Source organism: Cygnus olor, chromosome 7 (genome assembly GCF_009769625.2).
Source record: "Cygnus olor isolate bCygOlo1 chromosome 7, bCygOlo1.pri.v2, whole genome shotgun sequence".
Taxonomy (NCBI): domain Eukaryota; kingdom Metazoa; phylum Chordata; class Aves; order Anseriformes; family Anatidae; genus Cygnus; species Cygnus olor.
This window is the reverse complement of record NC_049175.1, coordinates 17,238,245-17,265,133: the sequence shown is the minus strand read 5'-3', so window position 1 is coordinate 17,265,133 and position 26,889 is coordinate 17,238,245. Positions and strand designations below refer to the sequence as shown.

The window sequence follows — 26,889 nt, the reverse complement described above, 5'->3', positions numbered from 1 at the left end:
ACTGCAGAGGTGTTTTTTTCTTTTTTTTCCCCCAGCTGTAATTACAAGATTCCCAATTCCGTTATGAGTCTTGTAAGGTAGGAACAGGCTATCCAAGGGGGAACAATGGGACATTCCTGAGTGCTTAAACAACTGCCGTTTCCCCACCATCGCCCCCTCTAAAACCCGAGGAGGGCTTAAGCACATCCGAGCTGTTCCCCTCAAGGTTACTGAAACCTCAGCTGAAAAAACACAGGGAGGTGCCCAGTTCTCTGTGTAGTGCTCCTGCTTTGGTGAATAAGATACCCAAGCTCTTCCTGTTACCCGCTTATGTACACAAACACCACAAATCCAGCAGGCCAGCTGGGAGGACTTGGCGAGCACACGGAGTATCTGTGCAATGGGTGGCTGGCGGTGCTGTTGTCATCTTTGACAGACGCGGTGCTGTACAGCTCAGGTGCCAGGATATGACAGCCCGGCAGACAAAATTTCCAGAGGGACCAGCACAGATCTCCTTACAGAAATAGTAGTTAGGCAATGGAGTGGCTCTGGCTGGTGGTGAATGGGGATGAGCACCTTCTTTTGGGTACCCTAATGTCTCCATTATTCTCACACAGGTAACATCATCCAGGTGTGATCTTAGAGCACCTGGGCACTAAGGAAGCAAATGTGCTGGCCAGGACCCCCATATGTGACAGAGAGAAGGTAAGGAGGGGTCTTCTGCTCTGAAAAATGCAGCAACCAAAGGTAAATCTCTCACCAGCTCCTCCCAACACCAAATGAAATCCTCCTGCAGCCCTGCCTTACCTGTACAACTGTGGGCATGACCTCTTCAGAGCAGCGGAGGACAGCCCCAGCTTGCTCTGGTTTCTCAGCCGTGTCTTCCTCATGAGATCTCTCATTCTCCCCCAGGCATGGCTCTCACCCTAGGGAGCAAAAAGAAACCATGACTTGAAGGACCAGAGGCTGGTTGCTGGCCACCTTACAATACTTTGGGTACTTCACGGTGATGGGAAGGGCTTCCCACTCAGAATATGTCCCTAGCAAGAGCTTCAGTCCTGACAGAGCTGGTGCAGGGCTGGGACTCCCCCACAGTTTTGCAGCTCACCAGTGCATATGGTGCCTTGCTTTGAGCTACTTTACTCTGGAGAGATGGAAAGAACCTTGTTTTTAGTTCAGCCTAGGTTATCTGGGGTCAGGTCTCACAAAGGAGATTTTAACACCCTGCAGCGGTGCCTGGTAGCTAGCCTGTACCTGCACGGGGCACAGTGGAACAGGATGGGTCAACCATCAGTAGTAGTGCCCTTCTTGTATTTGTCCCGTATCATTTCTGTGCCTCAGGCCCTGCTGTTCCTTCTGACTTCACGTTGCAGAGAGTGAGAGCACTTCACTGGAGAGTGTTGAGTAGCTGCCTAAAGGCACGTTTTACCTTATTGTTATTACTGTACTAAAGGAAAAGAAAAGTTGTTTGGTTTTCTACCTACTTATATGCACCCCAGGAGGTGGAGGTGGGGGGGCAGTAGCTTTACATAGCAAACAACCCAAAAAAAGCAGCTTGACTCTCTTCTCCTTTCTGTTAGGCCAGGTGCCTTGGTATCAGCCCTTTTCAAGGTGTCAACTTTTTGTGGACCATGAATTAGAAGAGATCAAGCCTTTGTTTCTGTGTCACGTCTGCAAGCCACAGCTATAGGGCGCTTACATTTGAAATGCTAATAGTGATTATCAGGAGGTCAGGGATTCTCATGAGGCTCTCCCTAATGTTTGCTCTCTTAGGACTGAACTCGTTAAGACTCATGAACTCAGAAGGAATCATGTATTAAAATTTTTCAATTTCTTTTTTTCTATATTGTTTTAAATTTCCTAAAATAATGGCTGGAAACCCTGGGAAAAGAGTGAAAAAATCATGTCCTAGGGCTAACGTGATGAGCAGAAATGATGTCAGTGCCCATTTCAGTGAAGTTCTCAGTGCCATTGTCACGTTTGGGGCATTGTCTTGTCCTGTCTCAAGGTGCCTTCCTACTGTGCCATCAGCAGAGCCATTGCTCCATGAGTTGTGGCCACCTCAGGAGCACAGCTTGGCAGCTGTTGCAGTAATTCTTGAGGCTCTGCTAAGTTTTCAGTTCAAAGCTTCAGATGAGGTCAGGGGCTCAGCTGAAAACTGCACCACTGGTTTTTGTGCTATTGAGTTAATTGCCAGTAAGTGGGACTGTTAACTCATGGAAATATCAAATCTTTGTGTTTATTACTAGGATTAATGCGAGCTTTGAAGGCCTCAGTGGTTCGCTTGCTGTGCTGGTGTCCCAGATGAGCCAGCACTGCTAATACCACAGGAAGCCTGAGCAGTTGCCTGTTCCTGAAGGCTAGCTAGCTGGTGCCTACAGTGGGAGTGGGAGAACAACGGACCGAGTGCAGTAAGTCATAATAAGTACACATGCGGTCTGTTACTTTGATAGTAAACTTTGGGGGTCAGTGAAGCTGTTTTTGTGAAATGCTGTGTGCTTCAGAGGCTTGGCCCATGACAAAGCAGATACAAGTGAAATACATTCCAGAAAGGCAATACATACCGAGCAGTTCTTGCTGGTGTCCAGACCCTAAAAACAAAGGGAAATAAACTGGTAAATAACATGGCAGTGAGACCACCTCACAGTGCTGGGAACAGGCTGGGCTCTGTTCTCAGCTCTGCCCTAGGTTTCACCCATGGCCTTGTTCAAGTCCAGTATCTCTTTGTGGTTCTGTCCCTCACATGTGCATGATAATCTCTTATTTCCTTTATCTTTTGTCTCTCTTTTGTATTTAGACTGTCAGTTCATGTATATAGCACCTCAATTGGTATGGAAGGATCCCCACACAGTACTGCAGCTGTAGAAGGAAAGGGGGCACTTCGTGCTTAGAGTACAAAATGCAGCAGCAACAATACCAAGGTGTGGTGTAACAAGACAGTGCTAAGATTCAGCTTAAGGAGTGTGGATCTTGATTCTGCAGTCCTGTGAAGTCATCATGGGACTGTGATTCCTGAAATAATGCTCAAACCCAGAGCTTTGCTGGACACAAGCACTGAGCACCTTTCAGGATTCATCTTTGACTGGATTCCTGAAGTTCATCCAAATGTTCACAACCCATTTGCAACTTCGGGTGGAAACTTTATGAGAAAGTCTTTCCCGTGAGAGACCCACTCCTTCCTTTTTCCTGTAGAGCTGGGAATACTCTGATTAGGGCCTCTGCCCTGGCATTTCAGCACTTCTGATCCCCACTGGAACAGCAAAGTGCTGAGGCAGCCACAAACAATAGGAAAGAGAGGGAGAGGAAAAACATTAGTCCTGGCTTCCTTGGAATTCAGCGATAGGGCTTCCCTGAAACAAGCTTTGGGGACTGCTGTTAATTACACTGATATGCAGCCAGTCTGGCAGTAAGTGTTGCCAGCTATGGACTCACACACAGAATTTTTTATATGGTAATGAATGTGTGCTTGGTTTATCTTTGTTAGCAGCAGTAGTGAAGGCTCTTACAACTGACTTCATGCATCAAACTACCTGGAGTTAGTGAGGGCTAAAGCCCATGTTGCTGCCTGCAGTGCTCCTTTCCCCTGCACCAGGTACCTGTTCTGTGCCTTTCTTGCCCCACCAGCATATCCATCACCATCATTTAAGCCTGGGATCAGATACATACAGAGCACCCTGGCCCATGCAACCCCAGCTCTGGTCAGGAGCAGGCGATGTTGGCTTGTTCTCCTGGTACCTTGCTCTGCACTTGTATGAGCAGAACTTCTCCCTGCTTCCCCCGCCGACCCCACTCAGAGCCTGGCTCCAAGCTTATCACTCACCTTTCTTGCTGCAGGATCCTTTGACGGAAAAGCCTGCCCCTCTGCCATGCTACCAGCTTCTGTGAACTCATTCTCCTTATTGTTCCTATTGTTTGACAGCTTCCTGAGCCCCGACATTGGCTGGCTGTTTCCTGATTCCGGGTGTCTCTCACTTCCTGCAATGAAACATAAGGACTTGCTCACGTTTCTCAGCAGTGTCCTGCTAGGACGGCCTCTGGACAGTGCTGGCAAAACTGGAAGAGACCCCTTAGGACTTCCTGGTGGGATGAAACCTTTTGTGTCTTCATGACATGCTTTAGTGCAAAGAAGGGAAATGATTCAAGCAAGTGTCTGGCCAGGGCAAACTTTCTAATGGCTTCCTCAAGGTCTTATTTTCCTTCTGGGCCTGCTCTGAAACTGTCAGGGAAACGTTTCTGAGCCTCAGCACTAGAGATCGCAGAGACCATTTACAGCGACTCAGTCCTGCTAGGAGGTGTTGATGTGGTGTTTCACCAGGTATGAAGGCAGGCTTAAGTCCAGGGTTTGAAATGAACTAATCACATCTGATTCACATCTAATGTTGGATCCAGACTTTTCAGCTGATTTTATTGTCAGTAGTCTTAGCCTAGTCTTTCTCAGCTTTCTGGAAAAGTTGGTCTCTGGATCCACGCCTTGCATCTGGGGCTTATTTCCACTTGGTCTATAGAATAAGTCATCCTCCAGGAACGTGTTCTGCACCTGCTTGAGAGGGTAGGAGAATAATAGCAGGTATAAAGCTTTCCACCTTGGATAAAATCATGCCTTAGCTGGGAGGATTTTAAAGCCATGTGGAGGACTTGCACTAATGGACTCATGCAGGTATGCCAAGTTTCCAAAAGAGAGACATTTGATAATGTGTGTGTCCCGATCTCTGTAGCCACACATACGGTGGGCAAGAAGTCCTGCTTCACACATGTGAAGGAGCAATCCTAGATGTAGACAAAGTATTTTAAAAAGCATCTCTTAGTGGAACTGAGCCTTAGCTGGGAAGCTGACACTTTGCTCTATTCCCATCTGTCTGTCCTAGGGAAAAGGAAGCTGCTGGTCAGCTTATCTCACCAGCTGGTGACAAGCAGGAGGGCAGGTTAGAGGCAGTCGAACTCACCGCTGCAGCTGCTCAGCTTTTCGGTGTTGGCTCCTATTTCTGGGATGATGGAAAGATCAGAAGGGTTTCCCGTCTGAACCAAGAGGCTATGAGGTCTGCTTCTCCCTGCGAAAAATGTCTTCACGTCTTGGTACGAGTTGAGGAACACACTTGCAGCTCCGCAGGAGCAATGCTGCATGAGGTACTCCTACACCAGACAAGAAGAAAGCATGCAGACTCTCAGGCTGCAGCAGCTTGAGGTAACGGGCAATGCAATGGCTCAGGTGAATTGCAAGCATTCCAGCCCTGGGATGCTCAGCCTTGTCCCAAGACACAGACAAACGATTTAACTCCCAAAAAAACTGAGCAGCCTGGAGGTGGTAATGCAGAGTTTTCATGGGTTCATTGGTGTTTAACTTGAATTTCCTGGTACTCGGCATCTTTTGGGTTTGTTTCCCAGAAAGAGCTGAAAACAAGTTTCTAAACACATAGCTGCTCAGCTGAGGCAATTGTGTAAACAAACAGATCCATTATAACAGTGACTCACATTTTATGATAATGTTATTTGATTTGGAACGTGCACAGACAATATCTTGTATTTTTATTGATGGGAGGCCATAGTTCGCTTATGTGTTATCAAACATTCACTGTATGTGGTACTTTAGCTTGTATACTTCTGTAGCTGATGTGGTAGAAAGGGGAGATTTTCAGCCTTGCACGATCATGTTGTACAAGAGTTTAGGAGGGCAGGAAGCAAGGACAGCTTTATACAGTCAAAGTGGAAAGAGAATCAAACTGTTTGTGTTGGAACTCGGACAAGCCAACACCAGTTTAGACCCACAAGTGATTGACAGTTTTAATGTAATATGTCATTTGGGCAAGTTGCCACAGCAGCATGGCACTTTGCAGTACCTATGCCTTTGGCGGGTGCTTTGAAAATCTGATGAAATATCTTGCTTTTGGCCTAGGGCATTGAGGACTTCCTTTTAAAGCAAAGGCTGTGGAGTAACTGTGTTCCCTGTGCATCCCAGGATCAACACTATTTTTTTCTTTAATTCAAGGTTCCTTTGGTAAAAGCTGTGTTCTGCACAGAATTTTGCAAAAGATTAACTACTTCTCTGGGCAAGACATGCTTAGGAGAGTTATGACAAAAGGTTTCTCAAATGTTTGAAGTTTTCAGTCATCCTACCTGATGAAGGCTAGTCCTGTGAGTTATGGGCTGCCATCAGCTTTCTGTGTTATAAACTGCCTGGTGCTTTATAGAATAAATCAGTATAGCTCTATCAACTTTAGGAACCTGCATTGTCTGAGTGCTTCTGGAAATATCACTTTCTGTCAAGTTGTCTGTACAGCTCTGAGGAACATCATTGGGAGCATACTATCCCCAGAACCAGCTCTTAATACCCCACTAACCCATTTCTGCGCTGGGATTTGTGTCTTTCCTGGGCATGGAAACCTTTCCATGCTCTCACTCTGCATGGAGAGTGAATGTGGTTTGGAAAGTACCCTGAGGATGCCCCCCAGACTGTGATGTGGACAGCAACCACCATGTCCCATGGCAAATGGGGGTAGCAGTGGTTCTCTTCTACACAGAGGTGCTATGGGACTGAAGAAGAAAATGATTGAGAGCTACTTGGATATAGGAGACACAGGCACCACAAGGATACCTGAAAGAGAGAGCACCGTTTTGTAGAGAAAATGCTGTGTGTTATAGTTAGGGGTCCAATTCCCTGCTGGAACATTATGGGACATAGGCAGTTGAGAAGGCTGTGGTGAGAGACCTTGGAAAATACTGAAAAGACCTGTTTCAAATATTTACATGAAAGAACAGTGCCTTTCATTTCAGTGGGAGCTGGGAGGAGGAGGCCTTTACACCAGATGAGGATTTGACCCTGAATTTTCAGCTTGGAAGAGTTACTTTGATCAATGACTCAATTGTAGAGCTTCAGGAAATGTGCTAACCAGGCTCTATGTAGGAGGCTGCATTCCTCTGAGAATCAGAGATTGGTACATGGAAATGACAGGCTACGCTGTTCTGCAACCTGACTTATGACTTGGCTTTGGCTCTGAGAAGGAGTCGATCACCTACTGCAGATCCAGCCCCAGCAGGTGGGAGAGCAGCACTAGGGGAGGAATGATGCTGTCAGCAGAATGAAAGTCACCACAGCATGGTGGGGAAGAGAGAGCCGAGTGTGACAAACCCCTTCTGTTCCTTTGGGGGTGATACAATAAATACAAAGAGAAAAAGTGGGGAGTGGCAAAAAGCTGGAAACCTGGTGTGGTGGCCAAATAAAAGGTGGGTCAGAGTTGAACAGAGTGTGCAGGGACTGAAGAAAAAATGCTGTTTAGGAGGAAGACGAAATGATTTGAAAATTTAAGTCAGATTCCACAGCTAGCTCTGGCTGCCTCAAAAAAGATTAAAAAAAAAAAAAGACAAATGGAAACACGGAGATGTTTCATGTCAGAGATTTTCATTTAGCAGCTCAGAAGAGCAGGAAGGGAAAGGGAGCATCAGGGTTGGGTAGTGGTACTACCACTTCTCTTTCTTATTGTGTCCATTTTGTGGAAAATTCTGGGGTTTTGACAGCTTGAAATCAGAAGGAAAAGAAAGAGCTTTTAATTCAAAACACAATTGCTTGGGAGGTCGATGGAAATGTTTTGTTTTGATAGCACTGACAGAAGGAGGTGCCTTCTTGGGAAGTTTTCAACTGCAGAGAAGCAAAAGCTACTGACTGAGCTGGCCGTCACCTGAGGTGAGGGGACTCTCTTTAACTCACCAGAGGCAAGCAAATGGCAACTAGGACATCTGAGAGCAAAAATGAACAAGAAGGCCAACCTAAGGGAAGCTGAGCCCACCATGGTGGGCAAAAGTTCCCTGAAGACCAGAACACCCAGCCCAGGTGGGTATGGGGTCAAATAAATTAGCATCATCTCTTAGATGGACGTGAAACTTTGCATGTGGGCCTTGAGTATATCATTTAATGAAAGATTCTCTGGTGTCTGCTTACCTCTTTTAGCTGGCTCATCTTCTGCTCTTTCTGCAAGCTGCAGACCTGTTTCTGGAGCCGCAGGTTGTGCTCCTGCAGCTGCCCAATCTTCTCTATCAGTTGGCAAATGTGTTCCAGGTATCCCAGGCCCGATCCCAGGGCTTTGCTGTTCCCTTGGTTCACCTGCAATGACAATGCAGCTTGAGCTAGGGTGCAGAGACAGGGCAATCCTTACCAGCTCCTCGTGGTTGTGTGGGCTGGGGTAAAGACTCTCAGGCTTCCACCTGCAAGGAGCTTTGGTTGTGACTGTACCAAGCTGTACATTGCTGGCTCACAGCTCTTCTCTGAATTAGCCTGCAAGAAGCTCCATCAGAGGGACTGATCACAGGCTGACGCTGAGGGAAACCTTGTGAGAGCCTCCCAGGTTAATTTTTATTTTTTCCTGGTGACAGCACCCCTACAAACAGGTGAAACCCTACTGCATGGTATATATGGATGGGCCCGTGCACAGCCAGGGCAAATATGGACAGCTATTTGCTGCTAGCAAATACGGACAGCATCTCGCTTCCACCTTGGCGCTGCTTGCTGGTGTGCGTGTGATATTGGTAAGTAAAATAAACCTCGGTCTTTACAAAAGCAGTACTCTAAGTTTATCTTACTTCAAAAAATAAGTTCCCTCTACAAAAGCAGGAAGCTTACTCTGTCTCCTTTCCCACAACAATCTACATTTTTGGGGAAATGCCAGCCTTGGGACTCTTCCTGTCTTTTCATTATGTCAGAAAGCTCATGGTGCGTTCAAAAATAATCAACATTAGGATTTACTTCTCTTTAAACAAATGATGATACAATGTTGTTTATAAATAGGCCTTATTATGTCCAGATGCTTTTGTGTCTGAAGCTGGGACAGAGGTCACATGAAATCATATGAAAAGCTACAGTGACTCCAAGCCGGTCAGCCCCTCACATTCATGACTTCGGTGCTCCTTGGGCAGTGCCTGTAGGAGCGGCGGCAGGACAGAGGTCACAGCCACAGAACTGAGCCCTTGGTGTACCAGTACTGCAGGAAAGGCTCCATCCTAGGGCTTGCAGGGGGAACAGAGCCCAGCTGGTGCCCCCTGGGAAGAGCTGGACTCCAACGTGCTATAACCCAAGTATCTGAAAGCAGCTAGTGGTTCTGGGGTGCACAGCTTCAGGAGCAGGATTTTCGGAAAGTATGTGTCAGCTTCTGAAAACTTGGCTTTTCTAAGCTGCCCCAAAATGGGTAGTCAGAAGTTCCTCATTCCCCTTGAAAATGTAGGCTTTCTGACACTCTGTACCCTCTTTCTGCACATTTAACTGTTCCCTTTCTGCTAGGCTGCTGCTGCAGTGACTGATGTCCTGCATGTCTGTATTGCAGGGCACATAGGGCAGGGGGAGGTGAACAGAAGGTAGCCCCGATTCCCAATGCTCTGTGCGTAAGGTTGAAAGCATAGGTGTGTTTTGGGCAGCCACGGAGAAATCTGGCTTTTAGGAGTTGGAAGTTCTCTAACTTTTGCTAAGAATAAATGCAGGGGGAAAAAAAAAAAGAGAGAGAGAGAAAAGGTGTAGAGTAGTTGCTTCAGGCCTTGAGGAAAGGAGATTTACCCCAGTGGAAGACCTAAAACAGACTGGAAGTTGGACCCCATATGCCAGAGGACCCCGTTTCACAGTCCTCCTTCAAAGGATGCTCAGGACAGGCAGTCTGGGCTATTGAAAAGGGAATTAACTTGCTTTTTTTGTAGTGATCCCAGCAAGTGCAAATGAGCAGAAGGCCAACCAGGCAGAGCCTGCGGTGCTTGACGATCCCTGTAGGGCCAGCCATCTCTGTGGTCAGCATGCAAGGGTAAAAGCTTTTAAAGGGATGCTTCACCTTGCTTACCCTGCCACAGTGCCCATTAGCATCGGGATTGCTCAGACATGGCAGGCATTCAACACAGAAAATTTGTGTCATTTGGCAGGTTGCCCCCAAAATAGTTGCTTAGAGAAGCCCTCTCCAGGGACCCTTCCCGGACCCTTTTGTAGGAAACACCTACGCATCCCTCCCTATCTTCTGGTCATACCACGTGCAGCACAGAACCTGCTCTGTCACTTACTGGTCTGAATATTTTCCTCTCAGCAACTATCAGAGTTTTATGCTTGAAGTTGAGGGGGAGCTACCACAGGAAAACTGCAAACATTTTCCAGGAGGAGTCCCTTTCTGTCTCTGTCCTCCCAAAACATTCACCTAATGGGGCTGACATTTTTCCCATTCCCCATATGGAGATTGCCAAGCAGTATTGGAACAAAAGCCATGTACCCATTTTGGGGTACATGAAACCTATGAGGAAAGAAAAACATCTCACCTACTTTTTTGAAGGTGAAGATGCAGAGGATGAGGTAGGCACAACTTAAATGATGGTTAAAAAAGATGGTTAAAGCTGCAATAGGAAAGCAACAACATAACGTATAAATAGGTGTCAGCTTTTGCTTTCGGGTGCATCAGAGGGAACCAGACCTCAGCTGGAAGAAGAGGATGCTAAGGCACTCAGCCATACTGTGCTGAGCTGCTCCCACTAGGGATTTGACCCTATGGAGTTAAAGGAACTGAAAAGGCATCTCTGCCCTTGTGAGTGCTCACCTGACTGTTTTGGGGACAGGTTTTTAGCACACAGAGCCCTGCTCAGTTAGCAGTAAATCCTCACAGCTCTGCTAGCTCACATATGTCTTAGGAAACCTAAAAATACAGAGTCAACATGTGCACTGGCAACTTTAGCTCTTATCTAAAGCCAATATTTTGACTGGTGTAAAATCACACTTTTCTTCTGAAGTCACAAGCATCACTCTGTCTTGCTGCTGTATGTGAGCACTACAGAGGTATGAAGTTCAGTGGGAGCTGCAGGAAAGACAGATGTTTACCAGTCCCAAGCCCAACTGAGATATAATAAAAATCGTTGGTACTGATCATCTACTCAGCACTCTGTCCTGCCAGATCTCAGTCCTGATCTGTTGCTTTGATGCTTTTCTTCAGTTGGGCTCGATGGAAAACAGCTCTGTGCTGGACCTGGCAGCAAGAGCTGGAGCTGGAGCTGGTGGTGGGACTAGCTTGGAGGCAAAGCTCTTCTTTCAGATGAGAGCTCGCCGGTGTTCCTTGCAGTGACTTAGGTTTCTGCATTTCCTGTGGTGTTTGTTGCTTTCCCTCAGTGCTTCATACTCCCAGAAATCCCTGCCTGCTCTCCCCCGCCACGTTGGCATGGCCAGCAAGGATGCAGTGCAGTGAATGTGCCAACAGCCAAGGAATGTAATCACACTGCACATCGTGGGCTTGGGGTGACTGATCAGTGACGCCATAGGCTGAGCGGGAAACATTTGTCAGTGGTAGCTGACAGCACCACGAGGCTTGTGAATAACAGGAAAGAGAGGGATCGTGCTGTATATTTCTGACTGCTCCACCCTAATGTCCAGGAGTGGTCATGCTGGCTGATAGCTTCTGGTTTCCTCCGTATGGCACGCACAGGCCAGAGCATCACGGCTTGCTGTATCCTTCCCCTGAACCATGCCGCTCTCCAGAGAAGTATTTTGACTTCTTTGGACAAGGATAATTAATGCTATGTGATTAATAGCCTTTTTTTTTTTTTCATTTAATGACGACAGTGCTCTCACCCTGTCTCTTCTTCTAGGGGTCTGGGCTGACTTTAAATGTAAACTTTATGAAGCGCGAGGAAGTGTTTGCAAAGCAAAAGCATCAAAAGCTACGCGTCTTCAAACTGACCCAAAACATTTCATTTGGCTTAAAAGGAAATGCTTTTATTTAGGCTTCAAAGTTCTTTCATTTGTTGTTTAACAGCTTCCACTCTCTTTCATCTTTTTAAATGTAGACACATTTCAAAATAGTAGTTCAAAATAAAAGATCAGAAAGATTTGTTTAAGAAGTGCCAGACTGAAATGGTGTGATGTATATTTTAAGCCAAAGCCATTCACCAAATGAATCTAAACCACCAAAATGTTTGGTCTTTTCCAGCCTCTCCTTTTCAGCATTTTCCATCCCCTTCTCTCAGAAGCAGCCTCAGCAGCAAGGGAGGCTGGAGGATGTCAGGGGCTATCCTCATCCAGCACTGCCTCCTTGCTGGGTGGCAGCATGCCGGTAAGCTCAGTGCCGTTGTCATTGCCAGCGGGGTTGGGGAAACTCAACTGCTCTCCTGGTGCTTGGGACTTAATAACTCACCTATAATTAAATAATACTGTCACCTGGCATTGAATTGACAGGCAAGAGTGCTTACGCTGGTTTATATCAATACAAATTTAATGCATCAGGAATTAATTTGAAGGAGTGTGCTGTTTGCCAAGCAGAGTGGGAATACCGTGTACTAGCCTGCTGTATTTCAGACAACACTGACTGCATTTTCATTGCCTGGCGTGGTCTCAAGGACACACAGAAAAGGTTGGCTCCTAACAACCATGTTGCATCTTGGACAGGTGATAGGAACATGTGAAAACCACGGTGTCAGCCTGGAGCAGAGCCTCAGCTGGGGCAAACCAAGATGCATCCATAAGCTGTATAGACAGATGGCCATCTGGGTCTCACCCTGCCCTGCCTCTGTTGCAGGATGGACAGAACAATTGCATGACAGCAAGGACAGGACAACCTTGTGCAGGTTTAGAGAGGGCACAAAGCTCTGTTGTTGCTGTCCCTGTGCTCTGAGGCACAAACTACAGCAGCAGTCCTGGGCAGCTGTTGCCCTAGCCAGCCTGGGCATTCATTGTCTGTCATCCTAGCAGTTAGCAGAGTGCTGCTCCTGAGGTACAGCAGCTTGGAGGGGCTCTGTGAAGAGGGACAAGCTTCCCTGGTGTCCAGGTCACAGCTGTATTTATACAGCTTGGAAAACAAACACAGAAAAGTGCTCTGGGGCACAGAGCCTTAGCGCTCAGCCAGTGAGGATATTAAAAAGGAGGGGAGATAAGCCACCAAGCCTTCATTTCCTCTTCAGCCTCTTTCTAATTTATTCTATTGTTTATTTAAATGCTCTGCTTTGGGAAACTGAGGCTCTATTTCGCAAGGGATTTAAAGGAATTTCATGGACAGCCAGAGCTGTCGGATGAGATCAAGTTAGTTGCGAACCCTCCAGAGAGCAACAGAGAATTTGGGTAATTTCATAAAAAGTCTCCTTGTGTTCAAAGTCTCCTGCTCTGGTTCTTTCTGAACCCTCTGTCAGAAGGCCAGGTTGCTGTCTGGGAACCATGCAAAGTCTCTCCCCCCACCTCCCTCCCAAAAGTGAGAGCTCTGGGGAAGAAGAGGGTGCTCAGTATGACTGTGCATGCTTGCGCCACCCAGACATGCAATGTTAATGGCGACAGGCCTGGCCTACAGAGCCATCTCTGACCTTCTTCACTGCTCGGGAGGGTTTAGCCTGCTGGAGGGGATGGCCATCGCCTGATGGTTCAGGGCCTGGGCAGAGAGATCGTGGTGAAATACATTCATTATGTGCACAGCAGCACCTCTCACTTGGCTCTCTCTGCCTTCCAATCCATCACTGTTACCCTGGATGGGAAGCGATGGCTGGGCATGCCATGGTAACGCAGCCCCAGATTCTGATCCTGCAGGCTGCATCCCCAGGCCTGATCTGAGACAAGGAGTGGCTCCCTCCGCAGTGCCTCTGACACATCCTGCCTCTTCGGGGTCTTGGGGTGGCACTTTCTGGTAACTGCTCCCCATGTCATCTTTCAGGTCGAGCCATCAGAAACCACAGTTCCTCAAAACACGGGAAATGTTGGCAGAATGGCTTTTCTTAAGGCATCCAAGTACCTAAAGCCTTCTAAAATAGGAGGCAGCTAGGATGCTTAAATATGTATTTAGAATCCAAGACTTCAATACATCACATTTTTCTGGCCCCTTTCTTCCTTCTCAAAGTGAAAAAGAAAATGCGAGTGGCAGGCCCTGCTGCTCTGATGCAGAAGGAAAACGAGCAGCAGAGAGAAAAGCAGTGTGCTGTATCTGTCTGAAAAATTGCCATTATGCACTGTTTGGTGTGTCCCTCTGTACCTAGCCTGCCCTCTCCTTTCCCTCTGCCCATGGGGACTTCGGTCTGGCTCTCAGTCAGGCATTAACCCCGCAATGAGATCTTTCTGTCATCGGCTTCTGGAAGCCCCTGCAGCAGCAGGCCTGTGATCTGTCAGCGCGTCCGTGTGGGGCTCCGTGTACAGCTCTGGCCTGAGCGCTTGCCAGCATTCAGTGTGGGAGAGGGCGCACAGAGGGCATTTTATTCTCCTGTGTGTTGCACAGTGTACCCGGTTAATGGGGAAAGAGCAAGTTTGGAGTAGGACAAGCTGCTGAAGATATTATGTCTTTGCAGTTAGGTCAGTCTCTGAACACAGGAGTTTCCATCGCAGCTGTTCTAGCAAAGTAAAGCGTGAGCTCCAGCTCTACCCCAGCAAAGATTTGAATTTATACATTAATTCCCTGTCGACTCAATATTCAAGAGCTGGCTCTTGAGCCAGCTTCAGGCCTGGACAGAAATGAACTACCCTTTATATGAGTTATTTCCAAACTTCAGAGCCCCAGCGACCATTCAGCTTTTCCCAGGAACAGGAATAACCTGACCTTGAAACTGTATTCTGCTCCCACCCCATGTATCAGAGGTGGTGTGGCTTACCTTACAGTTTTCACTTAATGCGCAAACGCAAGCACATGCTTTAATCTAAAGCTTTCTGAAACACCGGAACCTCACAAACTGTTAGTCATCCTTACCTACAGACTACACGGGAATCACTTCAGAATTTCACTGCTATGAAAAGAAACCTTAAACATCAACTGCCATGATTTGCTGCTCACAATAGTTTCAGGGGAGATTTTCTAACTCAGACGTGTCCTGACCTGAGGCAGACAACAGAACCTTGACTGAGGTATTTAGACAGGCCTAGCTACAAGATGCAGTTTAGGTGCCTTCCTTACCTCACTCAGTCTACAGCATTCATCCATGTATTCATCCAGACTGTCACTTGTGGGGTACTTCTTCAGCGGATGCCCAGGGATCTGAAGGTCTTGCATGCTGCCAAAGGTCTCTGGGTAATTGTCCGCAATTGTCTTTGGCTCTTCTACAGGATCTGGGGTGGGAAGAGTGCTTTCCCTGGGTAGGCTCATCTCTGGTGCAGGTTCCTTTTCCAGAGGTTGCCTTTCGCTCTGGTCAAAATGTTCATCAGGATCTTCTCCTTCCTGAGGGACACCGAAGTTGTCAAGGGGAGCTGTAGGAACCTGCACAGCATCAGACTCCTGGCTGTAGTACTCTGCTTGCTTTTCACTCTCTGGACCTTGGTGGCTGACTTTTCTGGCACATTCTTTACATGTTCTCATTATCAGATGGTCAATTTCTGGAGAAGAAGAGGTGCTAAGCACGCCCGAGTCGCAAAATGAGTCTCTGTTGTGAAGCACAAAGCTCTTCTCTGAACCTGTTGGCGTCGATGGAGAATTAGCCCCGCTTGGCAATTCCACTCCTGAGTCCTCAGATTCAAATTTGGATAATCTGTGAAGCTGGCACTTGGACTCGAAGGTGCTGAGGTCAGGCAGTGTGGCTACATAGTCTGTACCTGCCGGGGCATCTGCACAGTCTGGGTCTGCCGCCGGGGCTGCAACATTGGGACTTCCCTGGCAGTCCTGGGGGAGGCTGGCACCGGGGAGTTGGGGCTCTTCAGTGCAGGCTGCATCAGTGGGAGCCTCTGGTGTTAGTGCTGGGTTCTGAATTCCTTCGTTGCTCAGTATCTTCATGTGTGTTAGCACTACTTTGTCCTCAGCAGGTGGGCTCTTCTTACCTGCATAAAGGAAAACAAGTAGAAAGTCACAAGGGGCTGCAAAGCTCGGTCTAATCTATACTGCGTTGCCTGAGGGATGAGAGATGGAAAGCTGTCTATATAGTAATGCAGTAGAAGGGGGCAGCCCTGGTTTGTTTTTCTTAAGCTATATGAGACTTTCTTGTAGACTTTGTTGTAACAGAAGTGTTTTGTTTCACAGACACTGTGTCCTTCAGGGGGGGTCATAAATGCAGAGTTCTGATTTAGTAGGTAGGTAGGAAACAGTACAGGGAGTCACATGAATTTTAGTCATTACCTGCATGCAGACACAGAGAAGCACAAGATAAGACATTAATTTAAGGCTAAACTACTTCTTCTGATTAAATGTATTCTGAGGCAGAAGCAGAAAAAAAAAGTGCAAAACTAAATATGTATTTCTGGAGATTTGAGTGAATTTCAGGCTGCAACAAGTAATTTGCAAACTGTTTGGTCAGTAGTGCTCTGAACACGTACAGGTGATGAAAAGCAAGTACTGATAGGAAAAGTAAATGAGGCATTGTAGATCTTTTTCAGTCCCTGCATGGCTTTATCTATGAAGTCATTTCTTTAAATGAACTCTTACCTTCCTTGTAAAGAGAAAGGGTATGGGAGCAGCTTTGTTCATGAGTTTTTGCACGTGGGCAAAGATGACGCATTTCCACATCACAGCTATTTCATGCAGTGATGTGGATGAAGTGTTGAACAGCTTCTGGATGAAAGGCTGACCTACATGAGCTGAATATCTGGCCCAGGTTTTCTCACTGTTTTTCTGGATCTAGCATTTCACAGAGCAGAATTCTGAGCCCTTATTACCATCTGACCCAGGGTACCTCGGAGGGCTACAATGCACACACACACTTCAGGATATCTTACTTCCTACTTCATTTCCTTTCAATCCCCTCTCCTACCTTCCTTTCTTTTTGCCTAGCATCAAACCTGCAGCTGCTTCAGAAACTCACTCCTGGCAGCGTAACTGTCCCTGAGCAGGTAGAGAAGTCTGGAGCCCAGCTGGAAGGGAGCTCTGCTCTGTGCAGCCCTCCTTCATGGGAACCCAGAAAAAATCCTGTTTCTGAAACAACCCATTTTCCAGCCTTCCCTCCTCCAGCTTGCTTTCCGCAATGTCAGCAGACGAGAGAATTTTACTCATCAAGTCCAAGCTCGCTATTATATGAGTCATTTTCTACTTTATTTAAATATTCCTTCTATTTGATCTTAAGAATTTCTTGGAACACCACTGAAACATGCCCTTCACTGCTCATCAGCAGGCACAGATTTAATATTTCACACTGGATTTTCAAAAAGGCTGAGAGTGATAAAGAATCCTATCTGATGGGAATTCTTTGGGGCTTTCTATGAGCGTGTAGTGCTTTTAACCCCGTATAAAAGATCTTGTTTATCCAATACAGACCTACACTCACCTCCTTTGACAGCATTCACAGGCATCTCTCCACTGCAAAGAGCCACATTTGAGTCAGTGCTGGACTGTCAGCAACACAACACCAGTGCATTGCTGGGATGGGTGACAAGAGAAAGACATTGCCTATGGAAAAGCTACAGGAAAGCATCATCGGGAGCTGTCTGTGAAACAGGGCACCTCCTCTTGGGGTGAGCGTGGTGGACCTTGAACTGAGGACAAGGAAGAGGGAGCCTGCTTCACAGCTTCATGCACAGCAAAACACTGACAGTAAGAGGGGCCTTGGTGCCAGGTCCTGGAGGGAGGTGGTGGAGCTGAGTCGTTACTGATTGGGAGTGAAAAGCATCTCCCAGCTCAGCTGCCAGCCTCTCTTGGCAGCTGGAGGCAAAACGCTGTACCTGCTTGAAAAATAAAAGGCTAGCAGGATCTTTGGATGGCATCACCACCCCTGATGGCACAACAAAACCACCAAGAGTCAGAAGGAAAACAGTTGTTGTGCAGCATTTTCTTTTTAAGAGCAAATCATGCAGCTGTCATTCCTACCAGGAATGACTGAACGCAGTAGTAGTCTATTCCCACAGAATCTGATTGCCTTCACTTATTAATCATGCCATGCTCTCGTTTGATTGGAGATTCTCTCACTGTCTTTCAACCTGCCCCTTTTTTTCTTGCTTAACCGGTTTTACCCTGGCCTACACAAATATTTCTTTGTCTGAAATCAGGAAGCAGTGTAATAACATGAGGTCTTGCTGCTTACAGAAGGAGATGTCAGATGCTTTAATTCATATCTCTTATGAATACTAAAGCTGCAATGTGAACTGCAAAGTTTGGTGGACATAGAAAAAATAAAAAAGAGATTAACCCCCTGACCCTCATGAGAAGGTCCCCTCAATTCCACCAGCTCCAGAGCTGAGAAAGTTGTCCCCATCCCGTGACCACTAGCAATATCAAATGGTTTCACAACAATTTATTGTTTATCTGTTGTAGGCTGCAAACCGTTGATCTTGTCACTGACCGGCCCTGTAACCACAGTGCTTGATTTATTTCTGATTTATCCTCCCAGCCCCTTGTGATGATGCAAAAAGTTATCATCTTCCATCACACGTTTAGAATGGATGCAAAAGACAGCAGGATTTTGCAACACGTTTAGGCACCTGATCCTCATTCATTCAATGATACTTTCCCATGATCAGCAAGGTCATCCATGCTACTGCAGAGATATCAACTGTGATAAAGGCAGCAACCTGAAACTGGAGTTCTTGCTTCACCTCACATAAGTAGTAGTCTCTTATTCCTCTTCATTAACTGGGTTATGGACTCTAAACCATGGGCCTTCCATGATGCAGACTGTTTCTGCTACAGATCTTGAAAGAGGCAAACAACAATGCTCAGCTCTTTGAAACACGGTGCCAACAAACCCTAGAATGGTGCAATTAAAGTTCACCTGTGCAGCTCACAAAAAAAAGTTGGCCTGACCGTCAGCTGCTATAAATTAGCTCTTTAGGTGGGGTCCTAACAACGTTGTGATAGTTACTGTGAGGTGAGATTTTAGCCTGCAAGTGTTTGTCCAACAACACCAAAGGGGCCAGAGCAAAGATGGGCAGGTGGCCTCCTGATTGGTGCTGGATGGAGCATGCTGCGGGGGTAGCATTACAGGGCTGTGCAGCGGCTTCTGAAAGAAGGTGTGAAGCACTTCAGAGAGCTGAAGGGTGGCATTAAAGCTGGTAAGATGTATTTACTTGTGCTGGAGGCCAGCCAGGTTTGACACTGCTGCTCCCTGGGAAACCAGCCAAGATGTTTAGTTTTGTTTTGCTTCTCTTCGTTGGGCTGGTTTTCCACACCCCTGCTGGGGTGGGGGTAAGGTACCATAAGATCCAGCATTCAGACAGCTGGCTGGGATGTTGGTGAGGCAGTGCTGGGGGGGACAGAGCTGTGTGTGCATGTTTAGGAATCAATACAGCTTCCTGCAGCATCTCTGGCAATGCATGCCCAGACCAAGTGTTGTCTCGGGTTAACTTGTGCTACTTGCTTAGTAGCCCTCTCGTGGGGTTATATGGCTCTTTAATTGTACTAGAGATAAACAGGATTCTCTGGGTTGTAATACGTCTATAAATGACAGTGATTGATGATGTATAACCTTGGGCAAGTTGCTGGGCTTCCTGCACTTGCAGAGCTGGAGGATAAGGCTGCTTCCCCCTAACAGGGAGGCAGTAACAGTGCAGCAGCTAATATCTGGAGGTAACTGGTAGGGAGTGAAAGGAACTGATGTATCCCAGCTAAATCTCTAGAACTTTGCTTTGCTTCACTTCCAAACTGCTTTCTAGGATACTTCTCTGTTGGCAGTTAGCAAAGCCTGGCAGAGAGGCTTAAATCCTTCAGAGGTGATTACTCTCACATCCGCTTTCCTTTCCTTGGGGGTTTAAGTCCCAGAGCTTTCCTTTCCTTGGAGGTTTAAGTCCAAGTGCATTTTTCCTGTTTCACAATAACCAGCAGCTGCCAGGGCACAGCCTAGTACATTAATACAGAGATCTCTGACCTAAGGAAGGAGGATGGGTGTCTAAGCATGAAAATGCTTTCAAGCAATTTCTTTATCCCAAGTAAGCTACGTGTAAGAAAAACACACAGACAACTGTCTAGACAAAACTCCTAGGCATTCCCAGTCCTGCCCAGACCCAACTCCTGCGAAAGCTCCAAACCTTCTAGTAAACAACAGCCTGTGTTTAAATCCCCATACTCCAAAATATTTGAAGTCTAGTCTTTTCTCTTTTGCCTTTTTGCCTTTGCCTCTGATGTACTGACTCAAGTGTCATATCGTAGCATTATTGGGCTAGTGGAAGGACTGGTGATGGAAGGGGCCAGGGTGTTAGTGGGGTGACTGTTGCTAGCGGCAGTACAAAGCTTCTGGAGGAGCTGGCATTTTGTGCAAATGCTTCTGATCATACCACGCTGTAAACCATATGGTGCTGCTTTCCTCCCTTCTGATCTGTGTCCATCTGTCTTCTCAAAATGTTCACCCTGATTTGTGCACTGACACAGATGGAGCCATGCTTTGTTTCTCTCTCTCTCTCTTGCACTTGTGCTACAAGCGATAGCAGCATTAGAGCCATCAAAGCCCTCTGCTTGTCCCTAGAGCTACTGCAAGGTTCACGTACAGAACAAACCCCTCTACAGCAGGCTGTGCTGGCAGGGTTATTGAGGCTGGCAGTCCCTGGCAGAGGAGTGAGGTGAGCAGTCCTGCGGAGCTCAGGGAGCCTCTTCTGCTCCTGCCTACCACAAGACACACAACTCTCTCTAGATCCAAGCCTGGAAGGCTGGTACTTCCCAGCTGTAGTGTGCCGCAGGAACAAAGAGCATCACCAATGGCTTGAGTTGTTGGGGCAGCAGGAATTGTGCACAGCTGCCCTGCAAAGGAAGACCAAAGTCAGACCCACCAGTCTGCTCACCTCTGAGCACAGGAGTAAGATACACCTCCAAAACCCCATAAAGGGCTTTTTTTTGTTTTGTTTTGTTTTTTGTTTTGGCACTGCACGGAGGACCTACACAGCCTGTGTAGTAACACATCTGTCTCCAGCTGTGCCAAGGGTTCAGTCCTGTCCCATGCAGGGCAGGCTCAGTGATAGTGCTGGGGTCTCCAGGTAACACGCTAAGAGATAATCACTCTGTACCAGCTTGTGAAGAATTACAAGGCAGCACTGGCTAGCAAGTGGAGTCACGCTCATGACCTGGAAATGAAAGGCTGCCTCTCCCACTCTGTCCTTGCATTCCCTCATTTTCCTTCCTTTACAGCCTCCCTCTAGCTCTGTTGCCTGCTATGTTCTCTAACACTGCTGGCAGCACAGCTCAGGTGGCATTTCCCTTTTGCTGCAAAGAGGGGATTTTTTTTTTTTTTCCTCACCAGTGATGAGGTTTCAATTTCCCAGCATTTAAGAGAAAAGGGTCACTTCCTTTCTGAAACAATAGGCATTTTTTGCTGCTGACTCTTCCACCATATGTGCCGGGAGGTGGGGCTGGGTTGTCACCTCCTCCTGAGTGCTGGCCCACCAGCTGGCCCTGACGCAGGGTGCACGGGAGCTGTTACTTCTGCAGCTGGGCAATGGCTTCTCTCACACAGTCCCGTGTTGTTGCATGGATGGGAGTCCTGTACTTAGAAAAGTTGGATCGCTCTTAGGCTGTTGGGAAAAACAAGCAGCAGCCCCTCCCTGATTGACCTTCTGAGAAGGAAATCCAGCTCTGTGAAGTTTTTCCATCAACTCCCATGGAGTGAGGATTTCCCCACCTCCTGACGTCTGTTGAAGACCAGATCCTAGTCTTGGTGATGCTGGGGGTGCTACTGGGCACAAAGTTTCTGCATTACCAAGTCTTTCAAGCAAAGCTAGTCTACGAGCACAGCGCTGCGTCTTGGGCTGCCCTATCTGAGCAAGAGGTTTTCCTAAGCAATTAGGATGATCTGGAGTCTTGGAAGTTCTAGGGGAGCTTATGGGAAGGTGTTGTGGCCTCAGCTCACCAGTTACAGCCTCCATCTGCAGGGGTGGAAATCTGTGAAGGCTTGAAAATTGCTATTTTTTTTTTGGGGGGGGGGGGCGGGGGGTGACTGACAAACCCATATTTGCAGAGGAATGTATTCCCATGTGGTAGCTGAATATTTGTGTGACAGACCTGGTTCTCAGAATTTGTATTTATATTCAGCTGGGGAACCAAAATGCATTTGATTTTTTGGGGGGAATATAAATATGGTTTGATTTGTTAGAAATGTCAAATGTAAAGGAAAGGTTAAGACCAAGCTGAGGTCTTGGACAGTCCTTCCTTGAACAGAAAGATCTTGGATAGTTTGGTTCTGAGGTGCTCTCCAGTCTCACAATTATTAAAGTGTGTGAAGTTCCTCTGGATGACAGTTTGGTAATATAATGTGACCAGAAACATAGATAACCCTAGAGCTGCAGCAGGTAATGATAATTCCATATAAAATAAATGCTGTGAGAAAGATAACAGGGTTCAAGGACTCTGAAGAGGCATTCATTGCTTTAATATGTATGTTTTGGAAGAGGAGATAATGATAGCTCTTTTCAGGCATTTGAGGAGCAATGAGCTGGAGATGGATTGTTTACTGATGGATATAGTTGGGGGAACTAAAGAGGAAATCGTTTTCCAAGTAGTGAGGCCACTTGACATTTTTACTGCTTGCTCCTATTGATTCCAAGTGACCTGTTAAGTTTTTGAAACAGGGCAACAGGTCTGATAAATTAGTGACCTCTGGCAGAGTCCTGAGGCCCAGCAGGTCCCCACAGGCCACCTGGTTTATCAGGTACTTGTGCAGGCTGGCAGCCACCATTTTTAGGCTGACACCTGACCTTGTGCATAGCACCAGCTAAAGAGCATCACCCACTCATTACTGAATTTCTCTTGCAATTTATTTCTCTCAATACACAGCCCAGAAGGGAAATCGGGCCAAGGGGAATTCCAGTGCACAGGATCCATGCCTAAATCCTCCCTGCGCTGCCTCATAACCGCTCCTGGGAAGGGGGTGGCTCAGCTCCAGCAGGCACCTATGGGGCTTTTTGGGGAGGCTCCATCAGGAAGGATCACAGCTCTTGCTAAAGACCTGAGAATTGTTCTCCATGGACACTCCTGTGCCCTCCTTCACGAGGGAGGTTCAAAACAGGTTTTTATTTTATTTTTTATTTTGCCCCTGGATCTGCTATGAGTAGATACTAGGCCAATTGCAGGTACTGGAGGCTAGCACGGAGGAAAGATCCCGAACCTACTGCATGGAGCTAAACACACTGGGAAGTCTTGTAGGTACAAGGCCTTCCTGGTGAACTTCTTCATATTCAGATAGCTGTCTCTAGGATGAAATATCAGAAATAGTCTTGCATAAATGCTCTAGCCTCCTTGACTGGGGACACTGCAGAAACTAACCTTTACCTCATCAGAGCTGTGACAACTGCTGGTATGTCCTGCGTCCCTTCATGTGGGAATGTGACAGAAGGAAACAGGACAGTATCTTTTACAGTATAGTAACACGTAATAGTATACAATTTGTATACTATTATAATAGTGTTGTAGTAGTAATAGTATATGCTTGTTGTTAGTATATTTAATATATTTATATTGTTAATATATTTAATGCATTAATATTAGTATATTTAACATATTAATAGTATACAATTATAACTATTAAACTATTACTATAGTAGTAGTATACAATTTGTATAGTTATTTCTACCTCTGTTTCACAAACAGGCAAGTATAACAGCAATGTAACTAGTTATCTAGTATGCAGCTTGATAACACATCTGAGTAGAAAATGAAAATGCCTTGGCAAAACTGCTTAATTTAGAAGACCATTCCTTGCCTGTCTGATTTTTCAAGCCACCTCATATCATAAAGGTGTATTTGGCCAGAAACGTGCTGGGAGACAGGAGGCCCTCTGCAGGGATGGAACTTGCCCCCCAGGGATGACAGGTATGTAGTAATTCAGGTTTTATTGCCTATAATAAGCTTGGATAAACAATTGTTCAATAGCCCTACAGACTAAAGTCATTAAGACCCCAATGCTTCTGCTGAAGTCAAAGGAACTCACCAATGGTGTCAGAAAGGTCGCTGGAGCTATTAACCCATTCTTCATGCGCAGTCATTGCTGTCCCTAGGTAAAACCCTGGAGAGCTTCTTCAGCTCAAACAAGGTAGTAGTAGGCAGGTATAACTGTACCAAAGAGGATGTCCCAAATCTTATGGTAGCAATGACAGCAGTGAGGATTCCTGGTTTTGTTGCTCTCTCTGGGGCCAGATGACAAGGAGAGGCAGGTGATGCAGCACCCTGCAGCTGTGTTAGACCAAACTTGCTGTTAGGAGAGGTCCTGACAGCCTGATACCCTCTGCTCCATCGGCTTTTGCAACAATGAGAGCCAGATCCAGCCTATATATCTGGTACTGAGCTGCCACTCTAAAAACATTGTTTGGTTTGTATTCTGTCTCCTAAGCTGCATTTCTATCTGCAACTTTAAAGATCCTGCCACAAAACTTGCAAGAAACAGCAAATTCTTGGCTCTTTCCGTATAGAGATGGGGCCCAAACCGAGATGCAAATAATATTTGATGTCCCTTTCCAGATGAAGTGATTAGGAAGTGCCCTTCCTGTTTCTTTCTTAGATTTTAGCTGAATCTCTCTTTTGATTCCTCTGTGCCCTGTGTGATTAGTCTGTTCCCCTCACCAAGTCCTCCACCATCCCCAGAACAATAGGGCTGTCTGGGTGATGAGGGACACTTCCATGTGGAAGAACAAGCTTCCTTTCCGCTCCCAACCCTCCTGGGAGGTTTGTGCTATACCACTGAGAAACAAGTTCATGGCCAAATAACACCTAGGGGAAAAAAAAGAGCAGTTTCCACCATTCTGTAAAAGGCATCTCTTCAAACACTCTCTGCATCTTGTGGCAACGCTGGAGTGGTTTCAGAGCAGCACTGCTCTAGAGCAGCTTTCTGTTCAAGCCAGTCCTTCACGCTGGGGGGATGCCCACTGGTACAGCAGCTGTGGTGGCTCTGCAGGAGCTCCCTGCCCTGCAGCAGTCCCAGCTCAGCATGCAGATGGGAAGTCAGGACCCCAGGCAGCAAAATCACTCCAACACAGTGCCTTGCAACATCTTTATCGTCCTGCTGTTGTGCAGCAAAATCTGCTGAGACCCTGGCAAACTGCAGCCACCTCCATGCCAAGCAAACCAATGCAGTGCAGCCATGTCAGTGGGGACAAACCACAGGCTCTGCTTCCAGCTGGTACAAGTCAAGCTGATGGGCACGCAGGAATGCCAAGGGGATTCTGCTACCCAGGCTTGTGGTCTCAAATCCTACAGAACTGGCTAAGGGATAAAATGTTCTTTGACACATCGTGCCTGAAAAAGGCAGGCTGAGATCACATCAGCTTACAAAGTTACAACTCATTCACTGTGGCACCAAAGCTGCCTTTTCTGCCTGGCTCACCACAATTCCATGGAAGAGGAGGGAGCGAATAAAACCGCTAAGCCTGGTGGCAATCCCTGTCGGATGGGGATGCTCCAGCTGATGCCCGGAGCGGTGGCAGGTGTGCAGCGCTGAGGGCAGACCTGCGATGCCCGAGGAGATGGGGTGCGCGCAGCCCCTGCGGGTGCTGATCCCGTCTTCCTTCCCCTCTCCCGAAGCAGTTTGCCCTCCCTCACCCGCTCGGAGCCGGGACGCCCCTGCCTCTCGGAAGCCCCTCCACACTCCCAGATGCCAAAGCAGCCTCTCCCAAAGGGAGAGCCAAGCCCTTCCCGAGGCGCGCTCCTTCCCTGCGGGGCCGGGGGCAGCGGGGCTTGTCCCGGGGGGAGGGGGCGCAGCAGCCGCCGGGGCCGCCTTACCTGCGTGGGGACAGAGGCAGCCGGAGAGCAGCGAGCGCAGCATCGGGCCGGCGGCGGGGCGGGCAGGGCCGTGCTGCCCGCAGCGGGCCGGGCACCGCCCGGGCGGCCCCGGCCGGGAGGGAGGAGCGGGGCCGGGGGTGTGCCGCGGGGGGCGGCCGGGCTCACCTCGCCTCCAGGGCGCTGCCAGCGCGAAGCTCCGGTGCCAGCTGAACATGCCGCCGGCCTCAGAGCCGGGCCGGGGCCGGGGCTGGCGGCATCGTCGCCGGGGTGCAGAGCGTCCCCCCCGGGGCCAGGGGTCGGGGGTCCGGGCTAGGACATGGCCGGGAGCGGAGCTGGGTTCCCGGCGAGGGCTGCGGAGCGGCGGGCGGGCGGCCAGCAGCGGCTTATAAAGGGAGCAGCCCTGAGGAATGCGTCTCCCTCGGCTGATAAGCCGAGATGACTGGAGGGGTTTGAACTACCTTTGCAACCCCCAGAGGAGGGAGGGGGGAGGAGGAAGAAAAGAGAAGCAAAAGGAAAAATATTTCAGCACTTGCATAATGTCAATAAACAACCCCCCTCTCAAGTGGCAGGAAAGGAAAGGCTGGAATGCTTTGGGTGGGGAGGAGCGAGAGTGGAGTGGGCTCCTCTTCTCTCCCTCTCCCATTTCTCTCCTCTCCCATTTAAATTCCAAGTTTTGTGCATTCATAATGCAAAACTCTGCCTTGATTGTACCTAGGGCTGTAGGCTATGGGAAAGAGGGGTGAGGGACATGGCAAGACGGCCCCAAACATGAGCTTCCATGGGCAAGTTCATAGTGCCACCCCAGTGCAGTGAGCTTTAAACACGAAGGGCTCTGTTTCACCCTGGGCACGGCTGCATGCACCATAGTGCTGTGCCAGGAGCCAGCCTTGCTCATGCTGTTAGCACACACAAGAAATTACTTCTGAGCTAGATTTGAGCACTACAAGCTCCCTACAAGCAACAGCCCCATAACCTATATGGGGTCTGTCTGCTAAGAGTGCCCATCCCTGCGTTACTCTCCCATCCAGACCTGTGCTGACTCCAGCACTGTCAGGAGGAAACGTGCTGCTCCGCCGGTTAAACCAGCCCAGTTCAGTGGACAGGATCAGCGGCCCCGTGCAGACAGCAGAGACAGCGGTGCTACCTAGGGCTGGATTGGTCTGGGAACAGCCCTAAAGTGAACCAGCCCTGCTACAAGTGCCATGAGGAAGGCAGCGGGAGGGGAGCTGTCAGGGGAGATCCAGTCCAGCCACCCCTCTCTACTCCCAAAGCACTCCTCAAGCTGTGCCTCTGAAACAAATGGCCAGATACCAGTTGAAGTGAATCAACTTTTTGTTGTAGTGAGGCTTGCTGATTGTATTGTATTGTATTATTATTTTATTGCTCCCGAAGTCCCATCACCCAGCAG

The 26,889-nt window shown here is 47.8% G+C and overlaps 1 protein-coding gene across 3 annotated transcripts in view; it reads right to left on the bottom strand.

The window, feature by feature from the left end:
* The window catches only part of LOC121073179, a 31,412-nt gene extending 5,409 nt beyond the window's left edge, over window positions 1–26,003 (bottom strand). For 2 of the 3 annotated variants that reach the window (XM_040563916.1, XM_040563915.1), the window contains exons 1-7: window positions 25,647–26,003; window positions 14,832–15,685; window positions 7,910–8,071; window positions 4,923–5,109; window positions 3,800–3,954; window positions 2,544–2,570; window positions 787–905 (exon numbers count right to left, since the gene is read on the bottom strand). In XM_040563916.1, coding sequence (XP_040419850.1) covers window positions 787–905; window positions 2,544–2,570; window positions 3,800–3,954; window positions 4,923–5,109; window positions 7,910–8,071; window positions 14,832–15,685; window positions 25,647–25,695 — 1,553 coding nt within the window. In that variant the 5' untranslated portion in view covers window positions 25,696–26,003. Of the gene's footprint in view, window positions 1–786; window positions 906–2,543; window positions 2,571–3,799; window positions 3,955–4,922; window positions 5,110–7,909; window positions 8,072–14,831; window positions 15,686–25,481; window positions 25,612–25,646 lie in introns of those variants that run through there. The other variant, XM_040563917.1, reaches the window with a different exon arrangement.
* Between the last annotated feature and the right edge of the window lie 886 nt (window positions 26,004–26,889).